Below are 19477 nucleotides of genomic sequence, written 5' to 3'. Positions count from 1 at the left end.
GACCCTCCCCCACCCCTACCTCCTTAGGAAGCCTCACTTGTACCCTCCAAAACCCTCAAGGGCAGGATTATATTCTAGAACAAGGTTTTCAAATATGGTTTATAGTTAGTTACCTGATCCATGGCGGGGGCAGGGGGGGTGGGGGCTGAGATTGGGGCAAGATTGAGAATGTTGGTCACTGTCAATGAGCACCAAGCTTATTTATGTCCTTGACTTGAGTGGGGACAGCCTTGTAGGGGACAGAGTCCACTCTCCGCCTCCCATTCAAGGGGCTGAAGACTGGCTTACTATACTCCCCATGGGAATGGTGGCTTCCAGAGCTGGCCCACAGTATTCCTAGTGGCTGCTCTCTCCAATCCAACGCCCATTTGATACTCCATTTGCGAATAAGGTTCACCTTTCTCCCAAAAGCCAAGGAAGTCACACTGCTGTTCCTGCCAAGATGAGATGACAGAGGTAAGTGCAGAGAGAGGGGACCATGAGCCTGGATCAGAGGAGATCTGAAGTCCTTCTGGCCTTAGGGCCAGTAGCGACCCATGATGACAGGCTAAGAAGAAGTGATCTCAGTCTCGATCAGAATTCTGAGGTCTACCTAAGGCTTGAATGAGGGTGGGAAAAGGATAATTTGCTGGTAGTTCCTATATAAAACACACTCTGGTAGTAGAGCAGTGGTCTCCAACCTTTTTGGCAGCAGGGACCAGTGCTCCTATAAGAATCTAATGCCTGATGATCTGAGGTGGAGCTGAGGCGGTGATGCTAGCTCTGTGGAGAGGCTGCAAATACAGATGAAGCTTTGCTTGCTGGCCCACCACTCACCTCCCGCTCTGCCACCTGGTTCCTAACAGGTCACAGACCAGTACCGGTCTGTGGCCTGGGAGCTGGGGATCCCTGTGAAAGAAAGGAAGTGTGGCAGAAGGTGACCTGGAGAAAGAGATTTGAAAACCACCCCTGTAAAGGCTCCTCTTCGATTCCCTCAGAGCTTAGGGCAGTGGTATGTACGAATGGCAGTAGACCAGACAATTTCAGGCTTGAAGTCATAAAAAGAATCCAAAGCAAACAGACTCTTTGACAAACTGTTTATTGAATTTTGCATCAGTATGGGATGTCTCTTATTGTATCCTAGAATCCTAGGATTCAGGGAGGTGGTAAAGTGGCAATGGTGAATTTGGGGATCTGGTCTCCCAAAAGAACTTGCCGCTCTACTCCCGATTCTGCAATGGCTGCCAGCCGGATCACCCCTCCACTGGAGCCATCCCGCTCCATGGCCAGAGCGAGAGCTGAGGATAAAAGAAGAAAGTTGGGGTTTGAAGTCAGATGCTGGGATTACTGCAAGTAATGATGAAAGTTGGCCTGGCTTGGGTATGGGGGTTGAAGCTCGTAGGCCCAGAAGGCCAAGGTCTCACCATTGGCAGTGAACTGTAGACACTCTTCCTTAGTCATGCCTTCCCGGTAGGTAGCATCGACATAGCCATAGATATAGGAGCTTCCGGAGCCTCCGATGGCAAAGGACTGCCTTACCATCATACCCCCCATGGGCACGGAGTACACCTGTCAGATGGAGGAGGGAGAAGAATCATTAATTGTACCTTCCCCACAACACATGTACTTTCACCTGTCCATTGTGGGATTGATCTGGGAAGAGTTAATAGTGAGGGAGAGACTGGAAAGACAAAATACCTGGGCAGGGGAGAGGATCAAAGGCATGGCTCCAGTGCTCTGGTGGGGAAGGGTAGGGGATATCTGACCTGCCCCCCTTCTTGGGGGTCCCAGCCCGCAATGATGATTCCTGCCATCAGGTCTTCCCGGTATCGGTAACACATCTCCTTAAAGAGGCTGGCTGCTGTGTGTACCAGTGGAGGCTCATTCAGTTCAATGCTAGAGGGTGAGGGGAGTCACAGGGAAGGCTGGGAATCAGGCTGTTTGGCTTTTCAGGTCCCAACTCCCTTCAAAAACTTGTTTCTCCCTGCCCACAAGCACCTGTGGAAACCAAGCTGATAGGTAACAGCATCAGCTACTGCCTGGGTATCAGCTGCAGAGCCCGAGCGGCAGCAGAAAATACGATCATGAATAGGGGTCAGCTTGTCAGTCACTCGATTAGCGATGTAAGACCTGCAGAATGGCAAAATAGTGAGGGATGCACCTACTTGTCTCCCACCTCCATCCCATTATTATCCACTCCCTCAGGACTCAGGAATAAGAATTCAACTATTTTCCTATTAGTCCTCATGCAATTGGAGAAGGCTGGAGAACAGACTTTTTAAAGAGTTTCACCTAAGGGTGAGGGGAATTGGGAAGTAGCAGAAGCTGGATCCAAATCCTTATCTCCACGGAGGGGAGGAACTCCCTTCCACAGCGGTCTGTGGAGGCTAAGGATGGGCTGGAAAGCAAGGAAGGAAGAGAAGGATGGGAAGACCTTTCACAGATCTGTCCTGAGCTCACCCAGTGGTTGTTCGGGAGTCAGCCCCCAGAACCACGCCCCCGTCAAATTGCACGGCCATGATAGTGGTCTAGGAAAAACGAGAAAAGGGTGAGTCTGGGCCTGTCCACATTCCACAGCACACACAAACCTTAATGATCCCTCTATCCAGTCCCCAGAGTACAAAAGTCGTGCACCACTAACCCACTGCCAAATCTCACAGGGGTCTCAACGCCCCGCAGAATACCAGAGTTCCAATTCTCTAATCCCCAAAGGCCCATCCGAGCGTTAAGTCTGCGTCTCGCAAGCTTCTGAAATTCCACGCTTCAATCTACCTTCCGCCTCTCACCACGAAAGTACCACGCCACATCTTTATACCTCTCCCCTTGCCTCCAGCACACCATACACCACCTCTCGCCCCCAATATTCCCGACCCGTTCAGGCCTTATCCTTCCACCGCATCGAGCCTTGTGCACATCTCCTGAAGCCCGAGCCCTTCCTCACCCCTGTGGAGACTTCGCGGTTTTCCCAGTCAGGGGTAATGGCCTCCGGCCCCCAGGCTGGTACTGGTTCTGCTCCTCTAAGAGATACTAAGGTGGCCGCCATCTTCCTCCTCTGGCACTGCCACAAAGCAACTGTCGTAAAGCGCCCTGTCACTCTCTTTAGTCGTGCTCGGAGGCCTTCTTGGGACGAGCTAGGCCACAGTTGACGGCAGAAGGGAAAACGATATGTGTGAGGAAGTTTGTTTTGCGACAGTGAGTCCTGGATGGCAGCGTGGCGGGCGAAGAGCCAAATAAGCAAATAAAAATACCCCCAAAACAGTGTTCAAGAAGAGCTACGTTTCCTATCGAATTGCGCAGGACTGATATATCTCATCGGAGTTGCAATTCATAGACTTTAAGACAGACTTGAGCCTCTGACTTACAGTGATCACAGTATGTCTTTATTTCTCTTAGGTATATTATGTACCTAGGAGTATATACAGTACTAGAAGTAGAGTTGCTGGGGTATGCAGTAACAGTTGAACATTTTGAGAAACTGATAGCGGTTTGCCACAACAACTGCCCCATTTTACATCCCCAACAGCCAGTGTATGAAGGTTCCAATTTCTCCACATCCTCACTAATAGTTACTGTGCATTTTTTATTTTAGCCATCCTGGTGAGTGTGAATTGGTATCTTGAGTTTTGTTTGTTATTTGTGTTTCCTAATCATTAGTGATGTTGAGCCTCTTTTCATATGCTAGTTAACCATTTGTATATCTTTTCTGGAGAAATGTCTATTGAAGCCCTTTGCCCATTTTTAAATTGGGTTATCTTTTTATTGTTAAGTTCTTCAGAGTTCTTTTTATATTTCAGATATTAGAACTTTATCAGATATATGATTTGCAAATACTTTCTCCTGTTTTATGGATTGTCTTTTCACATTCTTCCTTGGTGTCCTTTGAAGCACCAAAGTTTTAAACTGGTGAAGTCCTGTTTTTTCCTTTGGTTGCTTGTGCTTTTGATATCTACGAAACTTGCCTAATCCAAGGCCACAGATTTACAGCTATATTTTCTTCTAAGAGTTTTATAGTTTTAATTCTTAAGTTATTTTTAGGTCTATGATTTATTTTGAGTTAATTTTTGTATATGATGTAGATATCCATTTGTTCCAGAACTATTTGTTGAAAAGACTTCTTTCCCCTTTGAATGGTCCTGGCACTCTTGCAGAAAATCAATTGACCATGGTGTATAATACTTTTTATATGTGATTTGCTAGTATTTTGTTGAAGATTTTTTGCATCTTTATCCATACAATATATTGGTCTGCAGTTTTTTGTTTTGTTTTTGATATCTTTGGTATCAGGGTAATACTGGCCTCATAAAATGAGTAGAGAAGTATTCCCTCCTCTTCTATTTTTATAAGTGCTTGTGAAGGATTGGCATTAATTTTAAATGTTTCGTGTAATTCTTCAGTGAAAACATTGAGCCCTGGACTTTTCTTTATGGGATGTTTCCTTGATTACTAACTCAATCTCTTTGTTATAGGTCTAGTCAGATTTTTTATTTATTCTTGAGTTAGTTTTGGTAGTTGATGTCTTTCTAGGAATTTGTTTCAGGTTATAGAATTTGTTGATTTACAGTTGTTTACAGTATTCTTTTGTAATCCTTTTTTTTCCTGTAAGATCAGTAGTAATATTACTCTTTCTTGATTTTTGTAATTTGAGTCTTCTCTCTTTTTTCTTGGTCAGTCTGGCTAAAGGTATGTCAGCTTTCTTGATTTTTTTTTTAAAAAACAACTTTTAGTTAATTCTCTATTTTTCTATTTTCTATTTCACTTATTTATATTTTGATCTTTATTATTTCCTTCTACTTTTCTTTAGGTTCGATTTGATTTTCTAGTTTCTCAGATGGAAGTTTAAGCTATCGATTTGAGATCTTTCTTCCTTTTTAATATAGAGATTTACAGCCAAATTTACCTCTAAGCATTGCTTATGCTGCATCCCTTAGTTTTGGTATGTTTTGTTTTCATTTTCACTAACCTCAGAATATTTTCTCTGTGAGTTCTCCTTTGACCCATTGGTTGTTTAGGACTGTTATTTAATGCCCACATATTTGTGAATTTCCCAAATTCTCCCTTGCTATTGACTTCTAATTTCATTCCATTTTAGTTGGAGAATATTTTGTGACTTCAGTCTTTTTAAATTTATTGAGACTTTTTTTGTGGCCTGACATATGGTCTATCCAGAGAATGTAACACGTGTACTTGAGAAGAATGTGTATTTTGCTATTATTGTGTGGAGCACTCTGTTACTGTGTGGAGCTGTTTTTTTTTTAATTGAAACTATGATCCAGACAATCACATGCTTAAAATTAATGCTTGTGATAAAGTTCCATCTCTGTAACACAGTTTATAAGGCCCTTCATGAACTCGTTCCTTCCCACCTGTCCAGAATCACATCTCCTCTCTAATTGTTAAGTTTGTATTGTAGTAAATATAAATAACATAAGATTCAGCATTTTAACCATTTTGGGTATATAAATTAATAGCATTAATTATAATTATACTAATTATATTAATTATAATTATATTAATTAATAGCATACTTACATTATTGTGCCACCCCCTTCTTTTCTTTTTGATACTCTTGGCTGTAGTCATCTGAATTATTTTTAGTGTTCATACATTCATTCAACAAAAATTTGTGGAATGCCTATTAGGTTCTGTCGTGGAAAAATCCCAAACCAGTCCAATGAAACACCAAGCAGCAGCTCAGAGAGAAAAGGGAGCTCAGGTTTATTATGCAGTAGCTTGGAGAGAAAGGGGAGCTCAGGTTTATTATGCGCTGTTCCAGAGGAGCTAGTGCTCTGAAGATCTGGGCAGTGGGCTCAGTTGCAACATTGCCTATATACCAGAATTTTTACACAAGCTAATAGGTCAGTTTGAATTCAAACCATTACAAATGGAGGGGGCTGCCATGGAAACTACAAGCAGTAACATTGGTAAGGACAGGAGCTGTCAGGGGCTGCAGACAGATACAAATTGTTACAGAAAGCAGGAGCTGCTAGGGGCACAAACAGTACAGTTTCATTTGTTGAGCAAAAGGCAAGTAGGACAAGGTGCAAAAGAGCTCTGCAGTGAGCTCCTACATGCAGCAAGGACATTTACAGAAGCAGAACAAAAAAGCTGATTAGCTTTTAATGAAAATCCTGAAATTTCCTCTTCAGTACCAGGCACTCTTTGAGGCACTGAAGGTCTCTCAGGGAACGAAATAGAAATTTCTAGTTCCATGGTACTTATATCTATTGGGGGAGACAAGAAAACAAAACAAATAATACATATATATAGTATGTTATACAGGGAATCATAGAAGAAAAAGCAAGGAAAGGAGATAGGAAGTGTGTGTGTATGTGTGTGTGTTGAAATTTTAGAATAATCAGGAAAGACCTCACTGAGGAATACCAGTGAATAAAGACCAGAAAGAAGTAAGGAGAGAAGTAATTTGTCTTTTGGGGGAAAAAACATTCTGGACAGAGAGAGCGCAAAAGGAAAGGTCCTGAGGCAGGATCAAATCTGACATGTTCAATGAATATCGAGGAGATCAATTTGGATGGTGCATGCGGAGTCAGATCAGATAGGACCTATACAAAGCTTTTCATTGTTATCAACTGAAAACATGAGCCAGAAAATTTCCTGCTTAAATTAAAAAATGTTTTCATTTGAGTGCGATAGAAAGCCTTTTGAAGGTTTTTAGTAGGGAAGTGCCATATGAAATACATTTTAAAGGATTATTTTGGCTGCTCTATTGAACATACACTATAGGGAGCCCAAGTATGGGACAGAGAGACAATTAGGAGGCTATTGCCATAATCCCGCTGATAAAGTTGGCTTGACAAGTGTGGTAGCAGTGGAGATAGTAGGAAATGGTCAGAATCGAACAGATTGAATGTGGATATGATGAAAGAGAAACAGAAGAGTCAAGTTTTTGGCTTAAGGACCTGGAAGAATGGAGTTGTCATTTATTGAGATAGTAAAGACCATGAAGGGAATATTTTGGGGGGAGAGAATATTAGAAGCTCCATTTTGGGCATGTTAAATTTACTATGTCTAGTTGAAATCCAAGTGGAGATGTTGAATAAGAAGGTGTATAGTTAACATTCTAGAGTCCAGGGGAAAGTGGGTTGGAATTATAACTTGGGAGTTATCAGTGTATGAAATGGCCAAGCTCTTTTATGTTCACTATCATTGTGGGAGCGGCCAAGGAGTCATTTAATAAACATGCATTATTGAATTAAGCGCCTACTTGGTGTAAGACATGATGCACACAGGTTTTAGGCTTGAATGCCGTATATTCATAGACAGGGAACACAAGAAGAGGTGAAGTTTTGGGAGGAGGCTATTGGATTGAATTTCCGGTGTCTGTGGAGGTGTCCAGGAAATTAGTGGCTTTATGGGGGCTGGACCTCAGAAGACAAGTCTTAAGTAGAGACTTAGCATGTAATTGGCAACGGAAACTATAGGAGTGGTTGAGATAGTCGGGAAGCATGAGTCTCTTGGCTGCCGGGAACAGGGATGACACATCTTCCCACATCCATTTTTTTCTATTTCTCTAAGCACTTGCCGAAGTCACGCAAAACGCCCTAAACCTACGGCTACCAAGGAATACTTTTTACTTTCCACGGCTCCTCACTTCTTCCGGAGACTGCGAGTAGAGGGAGGAGCTAAACAACCCACCCGCTAGGGGCGGGCCTCTTGGACAGTGTTACCAAAGAGGCGGGAGAGCGGGCGTGACGCCCCCTGGCTCCAGAAGCGAGCACGGAGGGCTCTAACCTGACCCCACGCCAGTGAGCTCCGTTCCTAGCAGATCTCTGCCGCCGCCGGCCTCAGGCCAGCTGGAGCAGGCCGCCCTGCGCCAGCAAGCCCTGGGTCCGGTTGTAGACATCCTCCAGGGTGCCCGCGGCTCGGGCAAGCGTGGCCCTTGCCTCCGCCTCTCTGGTTCCCGGACACGCCAGCTTGAGCAAGCGGCCGCGACCCGGGAAGGAGAGGAATGCGAAGCGGACGGCTTGGCGGACCAGCCAGGAGTGGTGCGGGGCAAGGGCCTTGCTGTAGGCGTCGTTACACTGCTCACCAGCGTCCGGGCCTTCAAGCATCCCGGTCGCCACTCGGTGGAGGCAGAGCTGGGAGCAGTGTAGCGCACGGTGCAGCAAAAGCATCGTTCGTGAGCCCGAGGACGTGGCATAGTTTCGAGGGGCGATCCCGGGCCGCTCCAGCAGTCCCACCCGCCGCTCCCACTCCACCATGCCTGCTAGCGTCTTGTAGTGCACAGCATCTGGGCCGTGCACCTGAGCCTCAAGGGCTGTCACTTTGTTGAAGGCCTCAACTGTGGCGAAGGCGAAGATGGAGCCGAGAGGAGTCAGGAACCTGTGTGGTTGGTGGTGGGAAAAACGGGATGGTTCAAGAGAGATGGTCCCATGGAGTCATACGAGGCGAGGCGTGGACTGGATTAGGGGAGGGAGACCACTCACCTAATTAGCTCCCTCCATCCCGCCAGGTACTGTGATAACTCCACATCCCCTTCGGGGTTCAGACTGTCGCTGAACGTCCTCATCATGCGGCTCAGCATCCCCCGGGGGCCCAGACACTGAAGCTTTTCCTGCTGCGGGGCTTCACGGGTTCTCGACTGTTGCCGGGTCTGGGAGGGTAGATATAGGGGAAGGGAGCGGAAGCAGAACCCCTAATTTCCTGGGCCTCCTTCGCCAAGCAGCCCAGTCGGGCTCTGAAGAAATTATTCCTAAATTGTCCCTCCTGCTGTACTGTCAGCTTCTGGCGGGAGAGGGGATACAGAAAGGAGGACCTACCGTTCACCAGCGCCTCAGCCTGGCTCGACTTCCCTCTGTTCAGGGCCCCACCTGGAGCTACTGGTCCCAGCCCTGACCCAAGCATACCTGTAGAGGTGGGGGTCCCTCGGAAATGCAGGACTGTGCTCCAGATTGGCAGCCTGAGCGGGCGCCTGGGGAGGGCTCCAAGAGTGGGTTTAGGTCCCAAGGACCTGGATTCTTGGGCTCCTCCCAGAGCAGATGAGGCCACTCACGTAGGCTCCAAGCACAGAAATAAAGCAGCAGCAGGAAGACGGCGAGAGGAATTGCATGGCGGAACCAGCGCCGCGGGATGCGTGGAGGCAGTGCGACCACCATGGCTGCTGCTGGGATCACCAACCCCTCAACAGTCCCTAGGCAGTCCTTGTCCCTCCGCCTCCAGGAGGGGAGAGAAGCCTGCAGTGCCCTGAGGTGCAAGGGTTAATAATTAACCTAAATCCCCTTCCCCTGTGGCCTTAGCCCCCAAGGGCAGCATCCAAGGTATGAGAAACTGAATCTAGAGGATTTGGGAGGTTCCACAGCAATGATACATCCCTGCATTACCATCCCTGTAAGGCCAAGTTGTAGTAAAAGGCAGCCTGGGTATTGCGAAGAGAGGCTGGTGTCAGAACCAGCTTCCCCACTAAGCAATGCTGTGGGCCCTAAGTTAACTCTGGGCTTGAGCTCCTTCCACTGTAAATTGAGAATAGGCACTTTGCAAAGATTAAATGGTAATGTATTTGCAAACACTGTAAATGGAAAAGCTTACCACAATTGCTCCATAAATCTAAACCTATTAAGTTCAAGCGTGGGGTACCAAGGATCCTGGGAACACCCACTTCTAAATTCTCTAGACTATCTCCAGGGGACCTTATCTTGGTCTGGATGCATGGCCTCCTAATTATATACTTTAGGTTTTATCCTTTTACATTTTTGTGGTTTAATTTTTTAAACTCCAAGTTGGTTCCTCAATTATTCATCAAACCAACCTTTATTAATTATTTCCACACACCAGGCTCTGTGTTAGGTCTCAAGAAGACAATGTCTTCACAGAGCTCAGGGTCCATTGAATAATTTATCGTCTTTTCCCCCCATTGGAATGTTAGCTCTGATGAAGACAGGGTCCTTGTTTTCCTTAGTTACTTTTCTATTTACAGCATTTAGAATAGTGCTGGGCCAACATACATTATTGCTAAATAAGTACATATTGAACTGTATATGAGGGACAGGCAAATCAGGGGTGGTGATCCCATGACAAATTTGAGCCAGGTTTTGCAAATTAGGAGTCCACCTAGTGGTCATGGGGGGAGAGCATTCAGGGAAAGGATACAGGATGCAATCAGTGGAAGAAACAGCATTCTTCTCCTGTTCTTAGTCCCATATCCATAAATAATAGAATTTGCCTATCTCTGCGTATATTTTCTTTGGTGGTGAGGAGGAGTATACCATATTCTCAAGGAGTCAGGACTCCAATCACTAAGAAGACCTTTCTTACCTTCCACAGTTCATGAATTCTAGCCTTATCTCTCACTCTGATCCTCTCCCACATCGTAGAGGTCACTCCTGAGTTTACACCTGACCAATCCTGTCCAGTGGGACTCTGGAGCCATCACTTCCATCTCTAGCCTTGGACTCCCCATTTCCCAATGTTGCAATATTTACTGGCTTGCTGACCTTAGTTGCTTGCCATTTCTAAGCCCCAGTTACTTCATCTTCAGAATAGGAAGGGTAATTGTCACCTCTAAAGTTGTGAGGATTAATTAAAACATGCCTGCAAAACAAACGCTAACCACAATTCTTAGCTTATAGTAAAGGTTCAGTAGGTGGTGGTGATTTCAATTTATGTGATCCCACAGTTCCTCCTCCTTTGACACTAGGAGCCTTTGTCTCCCAGACCAGAAAATCTGGTCTGCAGGGTTCTGGGAGCGGATTAGTTTTTGGTGTCATTTAATCGGGCTGGTCTTTCCGCAATTGGAGCCTTCCTAGGGGCAGTTATATAAATCTCATTAAGTAAGGATCCCAGGCTCACAAAGGCTTCAGGATGGAGCCCAGAGTGGGAGCCGACCTGCTGCTGCTGTGGGCGATGTGCTTAGGATGTGCACAAGCAGATGGGTGGACCGGCTACTCAACAGTCATCGAGGTGACCAACGGGGGTCCCTGGGGTGACTGGGCCTGGCCCGAGATGTGTCCTGATGGATTATTTGCCAGCGGGTTCTCGCTCAAGGTGAGGGCTCAGACTTAGGTCTCAAGGGGGTCGGAGATACGTGAAACCCCGGAACAGAGGATGGTAGTCTTCTGACTCTTCTTTACCACTCCTTTCCTCACCATCAAGGTGGAGCCCCCACAAGGCATTCCTGGCGACGACACGGCAATGAACGGGGTCCGGCTGCACTGCACGCGCGGGAATGCGGAGCACAGCACTCGCGTAGTGGAGTCCCAGTCTGGAAGGTGGGGGGCAAGTGCAAGCATCCTCTAGCATGGGGTATGCTCCTTACCCAAGCTGGAAGGTTCCTCCGGAGCTGTGGGTCAGTTTAGACCTGGGAAGTAGGTGGAAGACCTTGCCTCCGCACCTTGGCGACTAGACCCAACCTACTGGGATCGCGTAGCACATAGATGAGAATCCCAAGGTAGGGTAGGGGGCAACCGCAAAGCCAGTGCATCTCCCCTTCTCTCACAGGTGGGGCGCGTGGAGCGAGCCGTTGTGGTGTCCCTTTGGCAGCTTCCTCGTGGCTTTCTCGCTTCGCGTGGAGGCACCTGTTATCCTTGGGGACAACACAGCTGCGAACAACGTGCGCTTCCGCTGTTCGGACAGCACAGAGCTGGAGGGGCCTGGCCTGGCCTGGGGAGACTTTGGAAACTGGAGTGAACCATGCCCTAAAGGCATTTGCGGTTTGCAGGTTAAGATTGAGCAGCCTAGAGGCCTCCGGGATGACACCGCGGTTAATGACCTGCGTTTTTTCTGCTGCAGCAGTTAACATCTTCACTGCTCTCTCCCTGGCCCCACCTCTGGTTTGTCCCACATCCAGCTATTAAAGCTTCTCTATCTTGGCTTTGGTCTCACTTGTTTTAGGAGTAGGAAATTGCATTTCCTTGTCTTCCTCCTAATTTAGCATTGGGCCAAGCTGAAATTCAGGTTTGGTCTCAGGAGTCGATGGCAGGCTACTGAAAATTCCTGACCTATAGTCCAGAAAAACCCACTTGAACACAATTTTGCATACAAGTTGAAGTCCCTGGCTTTCTGAGGGCGTCTGCAGACACATTGTCCCCATTAAGAGCCCAGGTTTTTTCTTTTCTGAACCACCAGAGACCTCAGATTAAGAAACTTCTACCGAATTGAGAGGTGTCATATTATAATGCTTTCAGGCTTTATTTTCTAGAGCTTAACTGGCTAATGTGTCTTTTTCATACTCTCCCCCGCCCCAACACACACGCACTACAAAGCTCAGTGGCTTTTCTACATACTGATTCTTGTTTAGAATCTTTATCCTATTCTCTCTGCCTAGAAAACCCCAGTTATCCAGACGGTTAGTCCCATGCACCAGATTTCAGCTCCAATTTCACTTTCTTAGACTTTTTCTTATTTTCAAAAGTCTCTACATCAGTCAATATGTATCCCATTATAAATGCGTTTTTTTAAAAGTGCATGTCACCAGTTGAAGTAATCTATTGCCTCTCTTAAAAATTGCCCATCTTCCACCCCTGGAATATTAAATTCTTTGAGGGCACAGAATTCGTCTGTCTTGTTAACTACTGTATTTCCAGTGCACAATAGCTCAATAACTAATAAGAAAATAGCAAGCAGAGTGCAGGGGCCACAAGCAGGAGAGCTCCAAGCCCGGGGTATGTGGAGGCCACCTTGCATAGGGCACAATATGAGATGCTCATGAGAGCTCAAAACAATTCATTCCAGGGCAGGGGTGGGCCAAGCAGGTGTCCAGGAGCAAGCAAGGCAGTCAGTGGAACCTCAGTGAGCGGCGTGCTGTGGAAGAGAGGATGTAAGGATGCAGCCAGGAAGCAAAAAGTTTCCCCCTACAGCTCTGCTCCATGCCATCCTACCTCCTTCTTCCTGCAATCGCCACAGAAGACACCAATGGTTGCACTTACCACTTGCACCCCACACAGCAGGATCTCCAGGCATGAGGCAGCGGCCACCAACAGCGAGAAGAGTGTCACATTCTAGTAAACCACACCAGGCGGCTCCACTAACAAATTCCAAGAAGGTACTGTTGAGCAAGTAAGAGCCTCTGTGGGAGGGGCAGGCTCATGTGAGAGAAGATCAGAGGGAGATCCCTCCTCCTGGTTACCTGTCCCTGGCACCACTGAGGGAGATTTGCAAGGGGCTCGCTCGTTTGGCCCATGTGGAGGAAGTCCACTTGAAGACAAGTCCTACCCTGGTTTCCGGATCCACATGGGAAAGGTGGGGAGGCTCACAGAATGGGGTAAGGAGGGCGTGAATACAGGCTAAGCCTTACAAAGTCTCTTTGAAGTGGCAGTCCCACTTGTTGTTCATTAAACATTTGGGTCCAATTCGGAGACCAGCTCCCGATACCGAGAGGCAGTAGATAGCACCAAACAGCCCGAAAGCGAAGAGAAGATGGAGCGCAGCATCTGGATCCAAAGTGGAATAAGGGTGAGTAAGGGCACCCTTTCAATGCTTTACCAGGCTGCATCTAGGCCCCCAACACCCTGTCAAATCCTACCGCTTGGAATTAGGCTAACCCTAACTAAGAGCCAGAACCTGTGGAGATTCATGGGGGTTTTAGTCCCCGCTAGTCAGGCCCACTGAGGCTTCGGGTGGGCTGGGCCGGGGTGGATGAGGTGAATCTTGAACTCTGCAGAGGTGCTTGTGTAGCTAAATTCTGTAGAGGAGGCCATAGCTTTAAGTTGACTCTTCAAAGACCTGTTCAAAAACCCATCCTGAATTCTGCCTTTATTTGGATCTTACCCTGCAACGATTTCCACAGCAGCCTGCACCGCAACAGCCCTTGCCACCTGCCCGAACAGCTGCAATTCCTGGATACAATATCTATGGAACAAGAGTCAGTGTGATAGTGAGTCCCCACAGATCCTCAAGACTTTAGGTATGTCAGTGCTTCCTCCTTCTGGATCCTGACTGTAATGTCCTCAGTCCTTTGGACCCAAAGGAAACCTTATCTTTACTTTTCCTGGAACATTGTCAGGCTCTATCTTACTTTATCATTATTTATGTAACTAACTTATCACTGTCCAGATTGTACCCTTCAGGAGGATAAAGCCTAATATTATTATATTCCCTATAAATCTTGATGCATGGTAGGTGCCCAACTGATGAAAGTCAGGAGGCCTGGATTTAATGCCAACCCTGTGCTCACTTCACATTTGATTAATTGTTGTCTCTTGGCCTCAGTTTAGTCCTCAGTAAAATGGGTTGGCAAGATCTACCTCACAGGCTGTTCTCATGATTTAATGAAATATCAAGTTGACTTGGTATCAAGATTGGCTCAAAGTAAATGCTCAGTAACTATAAATTCCCTCAGCAGTGGAGGAGAAATGATAGTGGTATTGGAGTCTCTGGGATCATGGTAGAGGGTGGAGAAGAATGTTATTGGAGGCTCTGATGAGGAGTGTGAGAATCCTCAAGATACAGTATCAGTCCTTTTTTTTTCCTCCCTGTGGCCTTCTTCACAAAGTTTATCCTCTCCCAGGGCATTAGCTGCTCCTAAATCATGCCTCCAGATTCAGATCTACCTGCCCAAAGGATATGTTCACTTGAATGTCTTGGTTTTAGCTCAAATTCAGCCAGCTGACCTCACAATTTATTCCTCAAATTCATTTTCCTTTGACTTTCTTATCTCTATCCGTGGAGATATCCTCTAGGTCACCCAGGCTGTAAAACCCGAATCCTCCACACCCAGCCAGACCTCAAGTCCTGCTGACTTTTCCTTCAACAGCTATTGAACCTGTCAGTCCTTTTTCTTCCACAGTCAATCTATAATTGTAATTGCTTCCCATGAAGATGATATTCTCAGCCTCCCTACTGGATTCCCTATATCTTGCTCCAGGCCACCCCACACTTCATTTTACATGCCAGCACTCAGATTAAATTTAATTTTCAATGAGTCTTTTGTCTGCTCATATCCCCTAGGGGCTTCTCAAAGAGTAGCCCATCTAGACTCAGCTCTGGCAAGGCATTTGAGGAGGCTCTTGCCCTTTGACTCCAGCCTTATCTTTGTTGCTCCAGGCCAGGTTCTTTGCTTATCTCCCATCTCCAGAATTCCACAGCAGTCTTGACCTTTGCCACCACACAGAGCAACATTTTATTCTTCTCCAGGGTAGGGCTGAGAGTTTAAGTTCTGTTATATCACCCACAGCAACCTCACAGAAACGCTGGCAGATTTAATGAACTTTCTATCAGACACACTCCCCCTTTTCATATCTCATGGGCCAGTTCTAGGGCCAGTTCTGGCTTAGTCTCCTCTGGTTAGGTGACTTACTGGGAAAGTCCTGGATCAAAAGACACCTAGAATTGACTTTTGGATTTACCAATTTTGAATGACTGTGTATTTGAGATTTTTTACTTTTTAAGTCAAAATGTTCATTTCCTTTTGTTATCTGAGCTTCTCTATCTCGCTCTTTATCATTTCAATGAAAAGAGAAAGATAATTGTAAACAGTAGGAGGAAACACTGAGTTTATAGCTAAAATCTGCTTACTTTTCTCTATTTCTATGGCCACTGGACTAGTCCAAGTTACTATCATCTGTCCTACACAACTGCAGTGACCTCATTCTGCTCTTTCTATGTCCACTGCTGACCTTCTACTATCCATTCTTCGTATAGTAGCCAGAGGGATCTTTGTAAATCCCATAGGGTATGGAGCAACTAGAACTCTTCATAATTTGCTGATGGGTATGAAATTGGTATAAGAGCTTCAGAAAACTCTTTGGTATTGTCTAGAAGCACTGAATATTTGTACACCTTAAAAATCAACAGTTTTACTCCTAGGTATATCTCTAATAGAAATGTAAACATACATTCACTTAAAGATATTTATAGGAATGTTTATGGTGGCATTATTTGTAATAAATCCAAGTTGGGAACTATCCAAATATTCATCAACAGTAGAGTGTTTTAATAATAAATTGTGGTATATGCACACAATGGAATGCATAGAAAATAAGAAACTACAACCACACATAATAATATGGATAAACCTCGTGAACATAATATTGAACTCAAGAAGCCAGACACAAAGTGTCCATACTGTAGGATCCCATTTATATAAAGTGGCAAACAGACAGAACTAATCCGTGAGAGTAGAAGTCAGGGTAGTGGAGACCTTGTTGGTGGCAGATAGTGCTTGGTGGGAAGCACATCTGTGATTCTGGTAATGACTTGTAGCTTGATTTGGGTGCTGAGTATGTGGGTGTGTTCATTTAGTAAAAAGTTCACTGAGCTGTATACTAAGGATCTGGGCATATGTCCTCCTCTGTTTACAAGTCTTGTTTCTTTGATACTGACTGTGTCCCTAGTGGGAACACCAGCTTCGGGGAGAGCTAAGACCTTGCTGTGTCCCTTGGCATAGCACAGACCCTGTGAATACTTTTGAGAATGCCTTCTCAAGAGTGGCTCAGGGCATGGAAGTGGGAAGGCAGCTGGGAATGAGCATGTGAGAGGGCATCCTTGGGGATGTCCCCTGAAGCAGGCTGGTTAAATTGTGGGAAGGTGGGGGTGATTTAGGCTGGAGAAGGGCAATATGTGACACTGGGTGAGTGTGTAGGCCTGGGAGGAGTGTGACATCGCAGAGAGAGTTGAGGTTAGAGAGATGAAGTAGAGTCCAACAGCCATGGATTCATGTGGGAGGGGGAGTAGGAGAAAAGACTCCAGAGGGAAAGAAAGGATTGTTGGATAAAGGAGAGGTGGGGCCTATGAAAGAGATGAAGGGGAGACCCCTCTCCTGGAGAATTTCATCAGTCAGCTATCCTGAGAATGTGGAAGTATGCTGGGTAGATTTTTTGTCTTCACCCCATGAAGATGTTAAACTACCTTGATCTTCCAAAAGTTCTTCTAAATGGGGGAGGAGTAGGGGGATAGAGGTGAGGAAGTCCAGAAAATCTGTATCTCTCCTTCCTCTACTTTTCTTGACAGATTCTAGTTTCCAGGAAGATCTGGGGGCACCTTCTCCACCGTACTGACCTAGGTTCTCAGTTTATCCTTAGCTTCGAGCACAGAGGGGACACCCAGAAATGTGGGCTGAGAGTGAAGAGACCTGGAGGCTGGGGAGGGTGACACCAAGCTGAGAGGTAGGATGGCTGATCTGTGACAATGGCTGATCTCTAGCTCCAGACATTCTCACTGCACTCCACTCCCCATGCCCATTATTATCTTGCCCTGATAACTTCCCATACAACTAGCTGCTCCTTCTGCCTCAACCCTTGTAGTGAGGTGTTCCCAGCATCTGCTTAGCAATGAGGATGGGGAAGGGCACACATAGTCCCTTCCCTTACTGCTTAGAGCAGTGAGGCTCCCTTTCTTCTTGTTCCCCTCAGACATTCAGCTTAGGACCCTTGGACTCCATCAGGAGCTCTACACTCTGCTTAGTGTTTGGGAGCAGCTTGAGAGGGTCCAGATCCCCACCGTGCCACTGCTATCCCTTCCCAGGCAGCTGTCCTTTTCCCTCTCTCCTCCCTCCTCTTTGGAACCCCACAGACTGGTGCTCAGACCCCTGGCCTGTGCTCCTTTGCCAGCCTTCTCACCATCAGGCCCCCTCTGATGAAGCTGGCCATGAACCAGACTTGCAGGCTGAGATGGTCATAATTGGTCCAGGTGGTCTCCCCATTAGGCACCAGCAGGAGGGCATTGGCCACAATGCAGACCAGGGAGAGGGGGATGAGGGAGAGCCCCACAAAGCAGTCACACTTTCCCGTGCACAGAATGAGGCCTTTGGGAAGGATGAAGGACGGGGACAGTGAACGAAAGTGAGTCCGAGGTTTCTGGGTCCAGAGGAAAACAATTGTGGAGCAAGAAACAAAGGTCAGGGAAGAGGTGTGGCAGAAACTGGACTGGTAAGATCTGATGATAGGGAGAAAGGCAGGAGACACAGGCAAAGAGGAGGTGGAGGTGGAGGGGCTGTTGCCTAGGATGTGAAGGGGAGAATGTGGTGGAGGAGGTGGAGGAGATTAACACAGAGGAAGTTGCCTAGGGTCAGTGTATTCTTCCTCTTTCTGCACCTGCCTCTCCACAGCCCCTCCATTGGCTCCTTACCTGCTTTGTGAATTAGTCATGCCCTTTAATGTCTCTTAAGTCTCAGGTGCCACCTCTTTGTCAAGGTTATAGTGCCACTTAGCTCGTAGGCTGGCTGTGCGGATTAAACGGGACATTGTGAGAAATACTTTGTAAACTAGGATGCGCTAAGCAGGTGTGTAATGGCCTCATCATTTCTATTAGTTCCACAGGGAAGTTTCCTCTGGAAAAAAACTAAGAAGATGGTAGTGGACATTCATTGTTCTTTCATTTCTTCTCCATATTTTTTTTATCAAACCCTCCTCCTATTGAGGCCACTACCTGTCTCTCAGGGTGGTCTTTTGATTAAAGCCTGATTGATTAGAGCATTCCATTTCCTGGCCTCAGTGTTTGACTCAGCAGTAGCCACATGATTCAAACCAATCCTATGAGAATCAATTTCTGTTTTTTGTTGTTGGCAATCTGAGGTCAAAGAAGTTCAGTGTTTGTTGTGGTGCGGAAGTTGCTGGTGGCATACTGCCTGTTGGAGAGCAAAGTCAATCCAGAGGGAAAAACAATCAAAGGATAGAGAGACTGAGTCTAGACAACATCATTTGAATGTGCAGATCCAGCTATGCCTGAAGCCTGATTATCCCTTGAATAGTTTTGATTATGTGGACCAGTCTTAGTTGTGTTTCTGTCAACTACAACATGAAGAGTCTTTTTTGATACAAGATTAATTTATTAAGCCCTTGCTGTGGATAGGACTTTGCTCTGGGGACTGTGGAGATTCAAAGTTGTATGCATGAGACCCAGAAATGGGCCTCGGGGGCAAAAAAGATGAAGGCCCAAGTAGGATGTGGTAATACCATGGAAGAGATGAGGGTGGCAGGAAGTGCTGCAGGACTTCAAAGGGCACACAATGAGATTGTCACACAGGAAGTGGTATCCAGCCACTCGCCTCTGATGTAACTTGTCCCAGCAGCCCACTCAAATCACTACACAGACATGGAAAATGGAGAAGATTTCCCCCTCAAAATGAATGACAGAATCTTAGAGGAATTCCTACTATTTATGAGACAGAGGAGCTGGATTGAGAAAAATCTGTGAAGAATTTACCTTTTGAATCAGAGGATACTTGAAAAAAAGGAAATACTTTTAACCTCCCCCAACTATCTGCCTCTGGTTCATAGACAGTTTTGTGATAACTGAGATTTGGTTTTGCTTCTGTTGTATTGTTCAATGCTTAAAAAAAATTTTTCCATGTTGTTTCTCAGGTATCTTTTTATTAAATTATCCATCTTTTGTCATGAGTTTTTTTTTTTCTTCTTAACATTCTCTTGTGTTTTATAAGGCATTTAAAATCCTGTAGTTACTTTTTAGTGTTGTACTAATATTCTTTAACTTGTTGTCCTGCTTCTCTCTGAGAAGCCTCAGACTGCCTGTCATCTCTGCAGCCTCCATTGAGGAGTCTGCCCAGATAGTTACCATGCTTATTAGCTTTATAGCTAATAGCTATATGACC

General features: G+C 46.1%; 4 protein-coding genes across 4 annotated transcripts; 1 reads left to right on the top strand and 3 right to left on the bottom strand.

The window, feature by feature from the left end:
- Positions 1 to 1059: 1059 nt before the first annotated feature.
- On the bottom strand, positions 1060 to 3053 carry PSMB6 (proteasome 20S subunit beta 6). Its single transcript, XM_016141962.2, has 6 exons — positions 2921 to 3053; positions 2440 to 2507; positions 1978 to 2109; positions 1746 to 1875; positions 1404 to 1548; positions 1060 to 1277 (listed from the first exon to the last, which is right to left on the bottom strand). The coding sequence occupies exons 1-6, from the start codon at positions 3020 to 3022 to the stop codon at positions 1135 to 1137; spliced, it is 720 nt and encodes a 239-aa protein (XP_015997448.2). The 5' UTR covers positions 3023 to 3053; the 3' UTR covers positions 1060 to 1134.
- Positions 3054 to 6001: 2948 nt separating this feature from the next.
- Positions 6002 to 9122, bottom strand: GLTPD2 (glycolipid transfer protein domain containing 2). Its single transcript, XM_036223417.1, has 3 exons — positions 8844 to 9122; positions 8424 to 8590; positions 6002 to 8319 (listed from the first exon to the last, which is right to left on the bottom strand). Exons 1-3 carry the CDS (start codon positions 9090 to 9092, stop codon positions 7782 to 7784), a joined length of 954 nt encoding a protein of 317 aa, XP_036079310.1. The 5' UTR covers positions 9093 to 9122; the 3' UTR covers positions 6002 to 7781.
- A 57-nt stretch (positions 9123 to 9179) lies between these two features.
- On the top strand, positions 9180 to 11801 carry VMO1 (vitelline membrane outer layer 1 homolog). The gene is made up of 3 exons (XM_016142039.2): positions 9180 to 10977; positions 11086 to 11201; positions 11431 to 11801. The coding sequence occupies exons 1-3, from the start codon at positions 10795 to 10797 to the stop codon at positions 11726 to 11728; spliced, it is 597 nt and encodes a 198-aa protein (XP_015997525.2). The 5' UTR covers positions 9180 to 10794; the 3' UTR covers positions 11729 to 11801.
- Positions 11802 to 12782: 981 nt separating this feature from the next.
- On the bottom strand, positions 12783 to 18014 carry TM4SF5 (transmembrane 4 L six family member 5). Its single transcript, XM_016141955.2, is given in 7 exon segments — positions 12783 to 12968; positions 12970 to 12997; positions 13226 to 13340; positions 13343 to 13361; positions 13699 to 13779; positions 17487 to 17802; positions 17995 to 18014. Coding segments are annotated over 7 exon segments (765 nt in total).
- Between the last annotated feature and the right edge of the window lie 1463 nt (positions 18015 to 19477).

Source organism: Rousettus aegyptiacus, unplaced genomic scaffold (genome assembly GCF_014176215.1).
Source record: "Rousettus aegyptiacus isolate mRouAeg1 unplaced genomic scaffold, mRouAeg1.p scaffold_m13_p_6, whole genome shotgun sequence".
NCBI lineage: Eukaryota > Metazoa > Chordata > Mammalia > Chiroptera > Pteropodidae > Rousettus > Rousettus aegyptiacus.
This window is presented reverse-complemented; position numbering and strand designations above follow the sequence as displayed.

Coding starts and splice junctions, on each gene's coding strand:
- GLTPD2 (XM_036223417.1), bottom strand. CDS start 9,092: ATGGTGGTCGCACTGCCTCCACGCATCCCGCGGCGCTGGTTCCGCCAT. Junction 8,591..8,843: donor AGGGACCCCCACCTCTACAG/GTATGCTTGGGT, acceptor CTACCCTCCCAG/ACCCGGCAACAGTCGAGAAC. Junction 8,320..8,423: donor GGATGGAGGGAGCTAATTAG/GTGAGTGGTCTC, acceptor CCAACCACACAG/GTTCCTGACTCCTCTCGGCT.
- PSMB6 (XM_016141962.2), bottom strand. CDS start 3,022: ATGGCGGCCACCTTAGTATCTCTTAGAGGAGCAGAACCAGTACCAGCC. Junction 1,876..1,977: donor TATCAGCTTGGTTTCCACAG/GTGCTTGTGGGC, acceptor CTCACCCTCTAG/CATTGAACTGAATGAGCCTC. Junction 1,278..1,403: donor TCTACAGTTCACTGCCAATG/GTGAGACCTTGG, acceptor TTTTATCCTCAG/CTCTCGCTCTGGCCATGGAG.
- VMO1 (XM_016142039.2), top strand. CDS start 10,795: ATGGAGCCCAGAGTGGGAGCCGACCTGCTGCTGCTGTGGGCGATGTGC. Junction 10,978..11,085: donor CCAGCGGGTTCTCGCTCAAG/GTGAGGGCTCAG, acceptor CTCACCATCAAG/GTGGAGCCCCCACAAGGCAT. Junction 11,202..11,430: donor GTGGAGTCCCAGTCTGGAAG/GTGGGGGGCAAG, acceptor CTTCTCTCACAG/GTGGGGCGCGTGGAGCGAGC.